Source organism: Schistocerca gregaria, chromosome 6 (genome assembly GCF_023897955.1).
Source record: "Schistocerca gregaria isolate iqSchGreg1 chromosome 6, iqSchGreg1.2, whole genome shotgun sequence".
Lineage (NCBI taxonomy): Eukaryota > Metazoa > Arthropoda > Insecta > Orthoptera > Acrididae > Schistocerca > Schistocerca gregaria.
Genome location: NC_064925.1, coordinates 251411908 through 251428181, shown reverse-complemented (window position 1 = coordinate 251428181; position 16274 = coordinate 251411908). Strand labels below are relative to the sequence as shown.

General features: G+C 38.8%; 1 protein-coding gene across 15 annotated transcripts in view; it reads left to right on the top strand.

Moving 5' to 3' along the window:
• Positions 1 to 16274, top strand: part of LOC126277885 (protein turtle-like) — a 798080-nt gene that overhangs the window by 664945 nt on the left and 116861 nt on the right. For all 15 annotated transcript variants that reach the window (XM_049977425.1, XM_049977435.1, XM_049977434.1 and 12 more), the window contains 2 exons: positions 1322 to 1597; positions 12608 to 12895. In XM_049977425.1, coding sequence (XP_049833382.1) covers positions 1322 to 1597; positions 12608 to 12895 — 564 coding nt within the window. The remainder of the gene's footprint in view (positions 1 to 1321; positions 1598 to 12607; positions 12896 to 16274) is intronic.

The window sequence follows — 16274 nt, the reverse complement described above, 5'->3', positions numbered from 1 at the left end:
ATATAATGCCAATTGAAGATGGGTGAAAGCCCAAAACACACATTGCCATTAGTAAAAATACACATAAGAAATGGCTGGTTGCTGTATTTCTTAAAATAGTATAATCCACAGCCACAGAGCTGAGCAACCAGTGAAATGATAAACCATTGCCAAAATTTCTTATTCTGGAGTCATATGAAGGTGAATTTGCATGAAACCATAATTTGAGTCGGTAGATTCTCATTGCAAGAATTGCATTTGCTTATGATACAGTTTAGTACACATAGAAATTTTTGAGCATGTGTATTCATCACTTCACCAATGCTCTGTTACATATATTGAAGCCAGTCAGTACATAAAAGGAAATTTGTAAATTTTACACCTCCTTGTGCCATGTTACACAGTTATTCGTAACAACTTTGTAAATTTTCCAGAGAATCATCTGGTAGTGTTGGAAACACTATGTCTCTATTCCATATATGTTTATTTTTCTGCTATCTAGCTGAGATATTAATCTTGGTAAAAAGTTTTGAGACTCTCTGAATGTATAAATACTGTACTTCCACCTCTTGCTCACTTTAAAGTTTCTTTATTTTATGGTTTGTTCCCCATCCAGTTTCCAGTATCATTGTACTGGACAAAGCTTCAAACACTTTGTACATTTTTTTCATTTAGCTTGTTTCAAATGTTATTTCACTTTTATGTTTGTCATATTTCAAACATAATTTTAATAAATTATAACATTGAAAAGAGTGAAAGTGTGGAAGAAAAGATCCTTACACCACAGTAAATAGGCTCTTGGTTTCTTCTTGTCCACTCTGTTTTGTACTTCTGAGCACACATTGTTTACTTCTAAGACATTTATTGCACCAGCCTAGTAGAAAATCCTGGCTGGAGTATTAATAATACTTGAGTGGACAGATCATTGACCCATAACATGCACTGATGAGTAATAGACTGACAGTAACTACATAGGCTCATGATTATGTACATTTATATACTGTGTTTCTAAATTTACTTTTAAGTAAATTAGATATATGAAGGCCTAAACTACTTTTTGTATACAAGTTTACCATTCTGCCTGTTAGCTTAAAGGCATTTGGTGCCCTGCCCTCTCAGTTATATTTTTATGAAGCTTCAAGAGATTTTTAATTTAATGCTGAGTACCTACCGTATCTTCTCCATATCAAAATCTCCTGTTGTTAGTGTGTACATGAAATTTTTATTTGTATGTGTGCATTCTTTGCCCTTGTTTTTGTTTATACATGCCTTGCTAAAAATGATTGACTGTAAATGTTAAATTGAAAATACCAGCAAACTCACATTTATTGTTCCTTTGCAGCACCTCCAAGGTTCAGTGTTACACCAGAAGATATTATTTATGTAAATTTGGGCGATGCAATAATTCTAAATTGCCAGGCCGAGGGCACGCCCACACCGGAAATACTTTGGTACAAAGATGCCAATCCGGTGGAGCCCTCAGCCACTATTGGCATCTTTAATGATGGGACTGAGTTACGAATTTCCAATATCCGGCATGAGGATATTGGGGATTACACATGTATTGCAAGAAATGGAGAAGGACAAATCAGTCACACAGCAAGAGTGATCATTGCTGGTAAATATGAAATTTTATCTTTCACTGTAACAGTGGCGCAATATCTATTGTAGTTATGTAAGATTTCTGTGAGACACTGTGATAGTGGTACCAAATATATAATACTTGAATAGTAAAGAAGAAAAGCTTATCAAAATAAAACTACATTCAGATTAGATCTTTACCAAGTGGCAGCAGAAAATTACATTAGAAATAGGTGACAGATATACTAGCTTTTCGGGCCAGAGTCTTTATCAACAGAAACAGAGAAAAAGAACAAAAGGGATCGCGTGGAGGAGAAAGTGATTTTTCATTGTTTCCTTCTACCTTTCTGCTCATCAGTGTGTCCTATAACTAATGATTCTGACTCTCATATTTATGCTTGGAATAGGCCTATTTCCACCAGTCTGTTTTGCGTATATTGCTAGATGAAGAAACTTCAGATTCTGAAAATCTATCAAATTTGGTTCATTTGAATGGTTGCTGCTTACTAGTGATTAGGCTTTATATTAATAACATGCTTTTAAATTGTTTTGAATATGCTTTCAGCCTAAGCATGATGGTAATTTACACACTTGTGTCAAAATGTAGACAGCACATTTAGGATCTGTCTGAGTTTTTACTAGCACCACACTTGACTTGCTCAAGGAAGCAGTGGGATTCAAATCGTGATCTGAACATCATGATTAAAGTTTTCTTTTGTTTCCATAATTGATTAATTGAAATATCTGTGTGGTTTAATTGAAGAAGGTTTGTCTAGTTTACTTCTCACTCCTTCTTCTATCCAAACTTGTGCCCAGTCTGTAAGGACTTTGACACTGAATGGACATTAAACTGCAGTCGTCCTCCCTCCTGTCCTGTAGTAACACAGGGTAGACTGGCTCTTGTAGCAGAGTGTAGAAAATATTGCAAGGAAGAAATCTGATTTATCTGAATACATTGTTGAAAGTCATTATTCATAATCTGAATGAATAGATATGTCCATATTGTGTTGCTGATATTGTAGCATTTTTCACTCAGTATAATTATTTAGTGTGTAACTAGTAACAGGTGATAATCACCCACTGTAACTAACCTAAAATTGGTGTTGTTTAAACTGCCTTTAAAACACAAATTTTGCAGTTTAGTGTACCTTCTTATGTTCTTTAAAACCCTTCTGAGTTTTATTTGTTGGTCTATTAATTGTTTAGTCTAAATAAGCTATCTTGGCATTCATGGGATTCCTTAATACCAATACGTCACCTAACAGCCCTTTCTGCTCTAACATTCCCACCTGGCAGCTCTGGAACATCTCTCCTCTCCCCCCCCCCCACCCCCCCCCCCCACCCTTAAGTGATGGACCACTGTCGTATAAGGAGCTTGACAATGGGAGGGGAGGCAGGATCATGGACACTGTACTGGGCAGGAATCTCTGGCTGCAGGGGATGTCAGGCTTTTGGTCGTACCCTGCCATCCATCCTTCGCTCTGGCAGAAACGGATCCTGGAAAATGACCAGAAGGGAATGTGTCCACTTCCTGAGGCTCATAACCAGATGCAAAAGGTGTCGGCTGCTGCAGTGTGGGCGGGTCCAGTTCCATTAGTAGGACAAGAGGAGGCGGAGGAGGCAAACGCTCTGTCTCCATGGGGTCATCCCACGGTGTCATGGTGACACCCTCTGGCAGCTGCTGTGGCCACGCTGTCCTTGGGATTCATGAATCTGGGGGAAGAGACACAGAAGGATTACGATGTACATGACAGTGGCGAATTTGATTGTGATGCTAGAGCTGCAATCTGTCTGGGCCTGAAATGAGATACATGCATGCGCCAAGTCCATGAAGAATCTTGCATTGTGTCTACTGTCTGCTGCTTCTAAAAACACTGGAAAACACAATATCATGCAGCGTGAAGTGATACTTGCAGCCTTCCTCTGGCGTCGGATCCTGATCAGGTGGAGCGGTGTCCAATGACAGCAGCCGTGAAGAACTTCCACTGGCGATGGTCAGTCTCGTGGATGCGAACGATAGGACGTGAGAAACAGTTGCAAAGCTTGATCCATGTATGTGCTGTTCGAAGTTTGACCATCTACTGCTTGAAGGTTCTGACAAAATATTCCACTTCACCGTTCTACTGTGGATGGAACGGTGCACCAGTTAGATGCTGTACGCCATTGCGTTCACAGAATGTTTCAGATTCATTTGATGTGATCTGAGGGCCGTTGTGTGACACTGTGACTTCAGGTAAACCTTCGAGGACAATACCTGAATTTTTCTTCGTGAGGTTGTTGAGTTAATTGGCACAGTGAAAGGACACTTGATATAGGAGTCTACCACAATCAATCAATCAATCCAAAACGGTCTCAAAAATTCTATGTGCACACATTGCCTTGGTGATTACGACTTAGGTCAAGCAAAGAAGTTTTGTGACAGAGCGGACTGATTTTCCACACATTCGTGACACTGTGACGTCATCTGTTCTGTTTGGACGTCCATAACCTGCCAAGTACAGTGTCAACACACTAACTGTTTCATACAATACGAACAATCCTCCAGTGTCCTTGGTGAAGTAAGTGCCACACTTCTTTTTTCAAAGCTGTAGGGATCAACACATGTGACTGTCCACTGTCATTTTGAACAAGAATCTCACCTTTCTGTACAGTGAGGCTATGCCAACGTGTAAAGTATTGGTGCACTACCGAGCTCTTTATGCTACCCACTGAGTGAGGCCAAGATGTGCGAATGTATTTTAGCAAAATATCCAGATCTGAATCGGCTTCTGTGGCCTGTGCAATTTTCCTATAGTTTAGAGAAAAGAATTGAAGTAATTCAGAATCTGAGCATTGATGTGACAGCAAAATACAGCAGAAGTGTCAAAGTCTGTATCAGGGCCAATCCGAAGATGTGAAAATGCATCTGCATTACCATGTTGAGCTGTCAAATGATACACAATCTCATACTGATATTAAACAACAACAAAGCTCATCTTTGCAATTTTTGGGCAGTTCGTACGGGAACTGGATTTGTTGAATGAAATGGTGATCTGTTACGATGTACAGTTTTCTGCCATACAAATAGTGGTGGAATTTGGTGACACCATACACAGTAGCCAGTGCATCATTCTCTATTTGTGAATAGTTATACTAAGCTTTGGACAACACTTTTGATGCGAAAGCAATAGGCCTGTCTTTATCACCAAGTCTGTGCGAAAGTGCTGCACCAATTCCATAAGAGGAAGCATCAACTTACAACATAGCTGGTTTGTCAGGATCATAGTGAACAAAGCTTCGATCACCGAGCAATGCATCTTTAAGTTCAACAGTGACTTTGTCCCGTAATGCAATGGGAACAGTTCTGCCCCAACAAATTTTTGGCTGAGCATTGTCTGCAACAAAATTTTTAGCCTTGCCGGATCCTTCAGAAAAGAGTTCTGGAAATTCCTTCAGCAAGCTAGCTACACTGTCTTTTCCATTGAAGACAGTCACTGACAACGCATTGTCCTGACTTTTAAAGCCAAACAAATCAAAAGAATCAAGGCCAAATATATTCTCACATTTGTATGATTGTAGCATAGTGAAAGTCACAGTTTGTGTATATGAGCAATACATGGCAGGCAAAGTAAATTTTCTGAGAACAGGAATGTCTTGTCTGTTATAATCCATCAGGTGCATGCTAGTTTTAGACAGACGTGTGGAGCCTAACAGTTCATGTGTGTTATGATCCAGCAATGTAACAGAGGCACCTGTGTCCAACTGAAATTTCACAAGTTTTCTACTAATATGCAAATGAACAAAAAACTTATTGGATTGGTGGAGTATGGAAGAAACTGTTTGCTTGCTGGTTTTGCTAATGCCTGCAGCAGGATTTGAATACACTGGACTGATTACATAGGTCTTGTGACTAAGTTTTCGTGAGTGGGCAGAATTCTTATTTTTGTTCCGTTGCAAATATACTTGTTGTACATGCCCTTTCTTGCCACAAACATAACACTGAGCTTGTCTGGACAGGCAGTCTTGGCGTTTGTGCCGTGAGTAGCACTGAGGGCATGACTTAAATTCTATTCACTGTAGCAGGCTGTTTAGAGAGCTGTTTGCGCAGCATGGAGAGCTGTTTACACGGCATGAGTGGAGAGCTGTTTACACAGCATGGTGCGTGCAGGCTGCCCCTGCCTTATGGGCCGGTCGCAAGCAAGGGGTGACTCGACTCAACAAATTTTTGGCTGCTCAGATTTATCGGCCATCGTGGCACCTGACCTGTACTGATCTAGTATTTGCAGTATGTGAGTGATTGACGGATAAGACTGTTTCAAAATCTGTTCTCTAAGTCCATTACATTGTACACAATCATATGACACAGCATAACATCTGCATATAAAGCACCATAAGCACAATTGAATTTGCATTTCCTCATCACATTCTGCAAATCAGTTTGTTCTGATGGTTTCTTGCAATTAAAGAATTGGTACTTAGCTGCTACCACATTCACTTGTTGGTCTTAAGAGTTAGTTAGCAAATCTATAACTTCCTCATTGGAAAGTTCACTCAAAGTGGCGTTAGGAAACAATTTCTGAAGGTGTCTAAACACTGCACTTCCTACCGTGGACAGAAAGTAATGGAGTTTCACTGTATCTGGTACATTGTGAGCAGTTATGTGGGCTTCAGACTGTTGCAACAACTCGAGGCATTCCTCTTGCCGCATGGTGTAGCCGTGCGGGCTGAGGTGCCTTGTCACGGTCCACACGGCTCCCCCATTGGAGGTTCTAGTCCTCCCTTGGGCATGGGTGTGTGTAAATAAGAAATCTCTTCAGTATATATAGTTCCTAATACAAGTGCAATAATAGAGCTGAGGATTCCATCCAGGTCGCTGGTCTTGATGCTTCTGTAGAACTAGTAGAACTGGGCTGCAGCCAGGCGGTGCGGTGCTTATGTCCTCTCCTTATACAGGGTGCTGCCATCATGTTGTCATCCTGGAGAGGGCTAAGTCAGCAAGCAATTGGCTGACGTTGTCTCACAGTCCTCTCTGCTCTTACATTCCCACCTGGTGTGCTGACACTTGACTTTACACTGGAACAGCTTTTCTGTTTTTAATGGTTTTCGAACAACACATTATCATGGCAAAATAATGTTAACAATAGTTGCCTCAATATAGAAGCTATAAGTTTTGGATCATATAATGTTTCAACCAGTTTAGATGCGCAATCTACTGTTTTGAAACAGGATTTGTGTCTAACAGCATGGCATGCAAATGTAGCCCATTTAGCAGCACACTTCATATCACAATTCCCACTTCTAACTTTAAGAAATCTCTTATGTTTGGTGAAGCAGTAGCATTAAGGCACTTCTATGTTTGCTGTTTTCATATGGTCTTTAATATCACCCTGTCCTTTATGTGCAATAGAAAATCATCCAGTACAAAGTACATTCATTGTTACTGTTGTTACATAATTTCAGGAAATTATATTCTTGTTGTAGGTTAATATTGAACTTACTCTTTTTTTCCACTGCTAAATGATTAAGCATAAAGTGAATCGAAATAAAATGACCAAAAATGTGCAGACAAATTGCTCACACAAAAACAGCGTAAGCACATTGTCCCTGTTGTGCTACCAAATGACTAACAGTAAGTAAAAAGTTGTGACAGAACTAGATAGGTCTCCCCATTGAAGTCAGCACTTGTTAAGAGGTTGGCTGGCAGGAGCATGACCTTAAGAGAATTTTTAAAAACAGTTTCGAACATATTTATCTAGAAGTTTAAAAAAATTCTTGCCAATCATAATATTCTGAAACCGTGGACTTTTCGCAAACCAGGTAATTCCCCCAGACAGCTGTTACAAAATGGGAGTGTCCTAACTAATCACAGATGTATGGTAAACCTATTTTTGCCTTATTTTTCTGTATTACCTTGCCAAGATATTTTAATCAGATTCTTGTTATCTATTCAAAAACTCCATGTTAAGCCCTTAATAAGTGGAAGAGACATGTTAACAAGGTAATTTAGAGAGAGACCTGAGCAGTGAATGCTTTTCTTGTGCTGAAGAATAATTGTTATGTTTTACATAGCTATAACAGTAAGAACATATTTTAGAATGATTGTATTGTGATGTAGTGTGAACGTATGAATCATTAAAAATGTTTAGTCAGCCTATTGTGCTATCTGAAATTAAATTCTCAAATCCAAACATGCCAGTTCACTACAATATTGGTATGTTAACTTAATAGCCACTACGTGGGTTCATACAGGCCTAAACTACTTATACTGTTTAAGATGACATGCTTATAAAGATCACTCAAAAGGAAAAGGAATTTGGAAGACCGGAGACAGACAGTCAAGCATGGAATATTTGTCAGTGACAGAATGCATTTCTATTTCGGTGGTCTGTCATTGTAGACTGTGTTAACATAACTCACTTAGTCCTGGGCATGAATCCTGTTCACTGGAATTCTGTAGTTTTTGCTGTGACACAGGGTGACACACAGGAGATGCACAGTTTGTAAATAAAGGATACTCAGCCAATTTCTTAAAAAAAATTATGTTTATTGTCATTAAACCAAAGCTCATTACTTGCCATTTAGTGTAGGCCAGACTTATTTTTGAAGAATAATGTCATCAGGGTGATGTCCATAATGTTGAATGCATGATTCAAGTCTCTTTTGCAAGAAAACTGCCATTTAAGCATTTGTGTGTGTGATGTAGCACCATCCTGCTGGAACCAGACTTCTCATAAAGGGCTCTTCATCTTTTCCGTCCATGAAAAATCCAGGAAAAACCTGGGAATTTTTTAGAATTCCAGGAATTCCTCATTGTTTTAGTTTTCAGTTAAATTTTTATCATTTTGATTTGTAAGAATTGAAGCTCTAATGAAGAATTTTACTTTAGCCCACTACTGCAGAATAATACTGCAGCAATAAAACATAAATGAGAGAATAACACCAAGTTGCAATGAAAATGCTTCATTTGCAGCAACAAAATTCAGTGCATACATAAGCGTCTGCCAACAGAAAAATATGTCAAAGGCTTTAGGATGAAGTACTTCATTACAACTGTTTTCATTTCTAACATGTCACAGGAAAATATTCCGAATTGTGGTTTGAGAAGTGTTACTTTCAAAGTAAGTTTCCTTTTACGCAAGATGAATTATGTTACATTTGAGAACATATGATGAATTTCTTAAATCATGGAGTATTTGACTCTCATTCAAAACTTGACAATTTGACGACCAGCCACTTGGCTACAAAGGACCAATATTTTACATGAAAACCTAGCTTTTCTTGTAGTTATACTTTCTGTGTATTAATTTTAACCATTAACTTTTCCTTTTGTGTGTTCGTGCTACTTAACAGTGATGTTGCTATTGGCTTGCTACATCATTGTGTACTATGCTCTGAATGTCCACTGTCATTGACTGATGAGGTCATGTGATGTTAGGTATGATTGGCTGACAAAAGCACATCGTGCAGCACCATCTCAGTTTCAATGCTTCGGGAGCTACTGTGCTGTACTTGCTGGCATTTGTATTTATACTTTCATGAAAGCAAAATACTCAGTGTACGTGTTGCTGTGCATCACAAATCGTGTTGTTTCTTGCTGGGTTTCGTTTCCTAAAGTGCCTGGAAACAGCTCCAAGAGAAGATATTTTGTCATTTAACATGAAAAAATGTACTTTGGCGCGGGAAGAAGTGTACTTTCACCTGGGAGAAAGTGTATTTTTAAATGGGTTCCCTGTCCTACAGTTGGCAGTGCAGGATAACATGTACTGATGAGCCAAAACATTGGAACCACTGCCCAGTGTAAGACTGTTGGTTGGTGACATGGGCACACGACACATTAAGGAAAGTTTGCAAGTTGATAATTGAAAGAGTGGAATCATTCTAGTGATGATAAGGACTGAAAATGGTTAGATCTACTCATACACATAACTTCGAAAAAGGGCAGATTGTTATGGTCCAGCACTTGAGAATAAGCATCTCTCAAATGGCAAAGTAAGTCAGCTTTCTGCATGCTACTGTTGTGAGCATCCATGGTAAATGATTGAAGAACAGTGCAACCAGGAGTAGGTGAGTAAGTGCTGGACATCCATGCCACATTGCAGAATGTGGTCAGAGGCTTGCCAATAAAGCAGGATAGGTGGCCGGCTGTGGCAGATCTGATGACAGAGTACAATGTTGATGCAGACACAAGTGTTTCAGTGTACAGCATTCAGTGCACACTGTTGAACATGGGGCTCAGGCACCATTAGCAGACAGGTTAGTGGAATGTGTAACTAGTCAGTTTACAGGATATGTATACATGATTAGTGCTAACATTAATGGACACACTATCATTTTATTCTTACTCATGCAAGTTCACTTAAAAAACTAAATTTAAAAACAAGGTGCTGTTTTTGTTCAAATAAATACTAGCTATCTGTTTTTAAGTAGAAATTAGTTAGTGGAATAGAATGAGTTGTCCAGAAGAAATGATTTTAAATCGGAACCGAGCGAGGTGGTGCAGTGGCTAGCACACTGGACTTGCATTCGGGAGGACGACGGTTCAATCCCGCGTCCGGCCATCCTGATTTAGGTTTTCCATGATTTCCCTAAATCGCTCCAGGCAAATGCCAGGATGGTTCCTTTGAAAGGGCATGGCTGACTTCCTTTCCCATCCTTCCCTAATCCGAGCTTGTGCTCTGTCTCTAATGACCGCATTGTCGACGGGATGTTAAACACCAATATCCTCCTCCTCCTTTAAATGAGATTTAAACCTTGCTTTGCTATGTATCAGACATTTTATGTTGTTGGGCAAATGATAAAAAATTTTTATTGCTGCTTATCGAGCTTCTTTCTGAGCCACTGATGGCTTTAACAATGGCTGTCAAAGGTCTTTTTCCCTCTAGTGTTGTAGGTATGTACATCACTGTTCTTCTCAAATCATGATGGATTGTTTATAACAAATTTCATTAGAAAAAAAATAATAAAAAATGTGGTGGTCCAGTTAAAATACCTAGCTCCTTGAAGAGCTACCTACATTAAGTTCATGGATGGATACCACATATTCTTACTGCTTGCTTTTGTGCAGTTAATACTTTTTAAGTGGTAAGTTACCCAGAAAATTATTCTGTATGACATTGGTGAGTGGATATGTGCAAAATATGGCAGGTGGTTGATAAGTTTATTTCCAAGATTAGCAATCATATGAAGAGCAAAAGTAGCTGAACTCAGTTGTGTGAGAAGCTCAGTAATATGCTTCTTTCAGTTGAAGCTTTGATCAATATGTACACCCAAAAATTTTGAGCATTCTAACTTACTTAATGATTCCTGCTCATGTGCTACGTCAGTTGTTGTTATGACGCTTGGTTGTACAGATTTGAATATAGTGTGTTTTTTCAAAATTTAGGGAGGGTCCATTTTCAGAGAACCACTTAATAACTCTTTGGAAAACATTGTTTACTAACTCCTATTTTGCTTTCTCTCTAACAGGATTTATTGTAACAGTAGATTAGTCTTGCTTGTTGAATGTTAAGTTGAAGGTAATTCACATGTGTAAGAAATAGGGGGGACCCAAAATTGTATCCAATGGGATTCCCTTTGTGATTTTACCCCAAGTCACTAAAATTTCCTACCTTTCTGACGTTGTTTGAGTTATTCAGCACAACCTTTTGCATTTTGTTTGTGAAGTATGATTCAGACCAGCTGTGTGTAAAGCCACCAATTTCATAAAACTTGAGTTTTCATAAAAGAATATCATGATTTACACAGTTGAAGGCCATGGAGAAATTACAAAAAAATACCAGCAGCCAATATATCATTATTTAATGCATGTACTGGTTGATGACCGAACATGTAAGTAGCATTCTCAGTCAAGGAACCTTTCTGGAATCCAAACTCTGTTATGCTACTTAAATTTTTTCCAACTAAGAGTGCAATTATTCTTGCGTATCCAAATATTTTTCAAAAAGATGTTAGTGAAAAAGTTAGATGATAATTGTTTAAGTCTGTCTTGTCACATTTTTTATAAATTGGCCTAATAGTTGCATATGTTAACTTGTCTCGAAGAATTCCTAAGGACATTACTTATTGAAGTAGGGACAACTTTTCAGGACTCTTTGAAATACCATCAACCTTATAAGAGCTTTTGCTTTTAGAGTTTTTATAACTGTATTAATTTCAGTTGGTGCTACTTCTAGTTGCTTAAAGTTTTGTGGAATGGCATTTTTAATATATTCTCTTGTTTCTTGAACTGAATCGTTTAATCCTGTATTTGCCACTATGTTTAGAAAGTGATTGTTAAATGAACTTGCAACTTGTGAATTATCAGTCACAACATTGTCATTTAGTTTAATTGTTGTGGAATCTTGTACACTGACAGCTGTCCTGTCTCCCATTTGACAAAGTCCCATATGATTTTAATCTTACTGTCTGTATTATTTATTTCTGTTAGGATATACACACTACTTGACATTTTAATGAATTTTCTTAAAATACCATAGTATTTTTTTGTAATGTGTGAGTAATGTTGGATCTTTACTTACTCTGGCCTTTACATAAATTTCCCTCTTCCTCTTGCATGAGAGTTTATTTCCTTAGTTATCCACAGCTTACTAGTTTTTTTTTACTGATCTTTTGGAAAGCAACTTTCAACTCCGACCATCAAGATTGGCTGTAATCAATGGAAAAAATTCAGCTGTTGGAATGGCTCACATTTCTTGTTACTCCAGCTTGATGGTTGTATCCAAAGGTAGGAGAATGGTTGTGGGCCCATTGTTAGAGCTGCCTTTTGCTGCTGGAAAGATCCCCATTACTCATTTGGAAACAGGCTGAGTAGACGTTAGGCTGCCCTCAAGGGACTGGAACAAGGAATAATGACTGCCCGTATCTACAATTGAACCTAGGACCTTCAGAACTGGAGTCTAGTGCTCTACCTATTTGACCACCATGGCCACACTTCCTTTGTTTTAGTGTTTCTCATTTTCATTTCCGAGATTCTTGTAATATCCTATTATGAATTGTTTTCATTTATTTAGGTTGAAATATGTTAATACCATTTGTGCTATTCATATACTGATATTCTTTGTTTTTTTAGGTGGGGCTGTGATTATGGTCCCTCCTTCAAACCAAACTAAGATGGAAGGTGAGAAAGTCCAATTCTCATGTGAAGCAAAGGCATTGCCGGGCAATGTGACAGTACGGTGGTATAGAGAAGGAGTTCCCATTAAAGAAGTGTCTTCCCTCGAGACGCGTGTCACTGTGAAGCGGGATGGATCTTTAGTTATAAATCCCGTTGCTGCAGATGACTCTGGGCAGTTCATGTGTGAGGTGACCAATGGTATCGGAGAACCACAGACTGCCTCAGCATTTCTAAATGTAGAATGTGAGTATGCAAATTTGAAACTTTAATGCATTTTCATAAGTTATGTGAAACATTTTTTGTATTTAATGATAATAATAATAATGTTTTTATGACTATCAGTAAATGTTATATATGCAAAAAAAGCATGAAGTGTGAAAACTGTGAAATGCAGCACAGAAACGTTCCTGTCAATACACCTTTTGACATTGAGTCATTGTTAAATTATTTTAATGAATACATAAATTTTCTTTTCTTTTCTTTTCTTTTCTTTTCTTTTCTTTTCTTTTCTGTTCATTTAATGTATACATGGACATCATTTTACTATTTTTAAACAATAGAAAATCCAGGATGGAATGTAATAATGCTATGCGAAGGAAAGTTGCTACGCGGGCGCACACACACACACACACACACAAATGAAAAAATGCAGCTCACTATTTTTGTTTTACAAAAAAAATAAATTTTACTTAATATTCAGTCAGACATTAAATCAAAAGTAATACTCATCTACTGTCTAAAATTATTGCTGGCTGCTAGTTTTTTTAAAGATACTTTTATGTTTAAATGCATTGACAGTTAAAACAGTTTCAGACATAAGATTTACAACCTTATTCCTGCATTCAGTGGGGATTTTTCATTTAGTATTAATCTTCATCTATCAGTATGGAATTCCTTACTTGTTCTGGTCATATTAAGACTACCAATGGCCCACGTACCTCATGTAGACCTAGACTATAGAATTTGATTCTTTTCTCAAGGAAGGCATTATTTGCTTGTCAAGTAGCCCATTATCATCTCTTCTCCAACTTGTGCCTAAGTAAGCATGGTGCATGGCACCTGTGCAGTGGCTATGGGCATTTAAGGATCAGACAGAGCCAGACCATTGTCCATGTTGTGTACATAGTTTCGCGTAGTCAGCGTGTACACAACTTTCCCGCTAGAGCGCGCCCCGCTGCTAAGCACAACAGTGCAGGCACAGCGCTCGTCCGTCTCCGCACTACGAGATGGCGCTGTCTTGGAGACGGACCAAATTCTGCTTTCGCCGATCCGCGTATTAATATGTAACGCAGCCAATGAGATTGCTGCTAACGTAGAACCTTTTCTCCTCGCAGATCACACTCGTGCAGTGATACCTGAACGCGCGAGGTATTATAACGAGTGTACAGACCTCCGATTAGTCAGTCTTCATTTGTCTGCATCAGTCTGTACTAGTCTGCATCAGTCTACATTTGTCTGCACCAGTCTATAGTCAAGTTTCAGTCTGCACCTAATAAGATTATCATATTCCTGTACATAGCCATGAAGATAAATGTATAGACACTTTATCAAGTATCAGAGATATGTGAGACTAGGATTAACGTACCAAGACCAAAGGAACTTCAGATTGTCAATTGTAAACAGCATCCAGAATCAAGTTGCATAATATCTATGCTTTTTATTGTTTTAATAAATGTATGTGAAAATTAATCAAGTTCTGTTTAAAGTTGGTCACCGTCAATCTGCTACTCTACGGGTGCAAGTGGCATTTCTATCGTCTGATCTAACGGCAGAAGATAAACATGCGACGATAAGACCACAAGACATATTGCTGACCCTCACCTGCTTCGTTAGAGCGACAAGTCAAATAATCTGATGGTGTGTGTACCGAAGGTCTTACAGTATGCACACCACAGTCCGGCATCCATGTTGTGACCACAACTATGCTGTATATTGTGCAACCTGTTAGTGTGCTAGACTGGGCTAAGGCTTCCACACAAATGCCGGTGTTGCAGAGGAAGTCCCTGAAAGAGCCAACATTATTCCATTTAGTTTATTTGAGAGTCTTTTTATAACATTTGGCCACCATATTGCTACAGAGTCATGGTTTATTGACTCAGTACTACAGGTTGTACCATTGTGTTTCACCTATCTGGATGACATCCTTGCCATTTTCACCAATATGGAGCTACATCAGCAACACCTAATCAAAGTTTATAAATGCTTAGAACATCAAGGATTGATTGTAAACACTGCTAAGTGTGCATTTGGGCAGTTGCAAATTAATTTTTTGGCCAACGGAGTTCCTCTTCAGGCTAACTACCATTGCCAGAAAAAGTAGAAGCCATTTTGAAGATTGCACAACCATCCACTGTTAAGGGATTACACCACTTCTTGCGCATGTTGAATTTTTACTGTTGTCATTTGCCATGTTCAGCTGAATTATAGGAACCGCTGACTGCGGCATTTGCTGATCCAAAAACCAAAGGAAGTTCTCCAGTACAGTGAACAGTGCCTTTCTAGTGACAAAACAGAGCATAGTGAATGCTGCAGTCGTGGCACAACATAAACTGGATGTACCCCTTGTATTTAGTGATAGATGCAAGTGAGACTGCTATTGGTGCAGCATTGTAACTATGTGATGATTTATGTTAGACACTTGCTTTCCACTCATGTAATCTGTCACCATCACTGTAAAAGTGAAGTGTGTGTGATCAAGAACTTCTCACTATCTGTGAGGCAATCAAGTACTTCCACACAGAGTTAGAAGCCAGAGAGTTCATCATCTTCAGGGATCATAAGCCACTCTCCTACACTTTCATCAAAATAACAGTTGCTCACCACATTAATACAACCATTTGGAATTTATCTCCTAGCTCAGTATTGATATCAAACATATTTTGGGTACTGGCATTGTGGTAGCCAACTGTCTTTCTCTTATCAACAGTCTGTCAAGCACCACTGATTTTGCGTAACTCACCAAGGCACAACACACTGGTGAGGAGCTCCAGAATCTTCTCAGTGATGCAGCATCAACCTTAGAGTTGCAGCTAGTCAATGTTCCTGGAGCAGACGTTAAGTTAGACTGTGATATCTCAAGTGGAAGGCCTTGTATAACTTGTATCACTCTGGTGTCAGACCATTTTGCCTTGTCTCAAAATGATTTGTTTAGTCTGGAATGCAAAAAAATGTCACAAAAGGACACATGTGTGTATCCAATGTCAACACAGCAAAGTATCCCACCGTGTGTGTGTGCCAGTGGAAGACTTCCCTGACATAACTTCATGATTTGTGCACATACATAATGAATTTGCCGGCCCACCACCCCTATTGAATGTTCAGCACTATTCTCCAAAAATTATTGAGTGCTTTACTCACTGGCCAGAAGCAGTTGACAATATTTCAACAGAAACTCTAGCCTCTGCCTTTGTGTCAAACTGCATACCAGTATCTTGCTTTTGTTGCCCACTGCATGTCACAACATACCATGGCCACCAATGTGAACCTGATCTGCTTACCCAATTTACCAAATTCAATGACACTGTTCACCACAAAACTACATGTTATCACCCAGTGAGCACTGGCATGATTGAATGTTGGCACTTTTCCTTTAAAGCAACATTGATGTGTCATGAAAGTAATT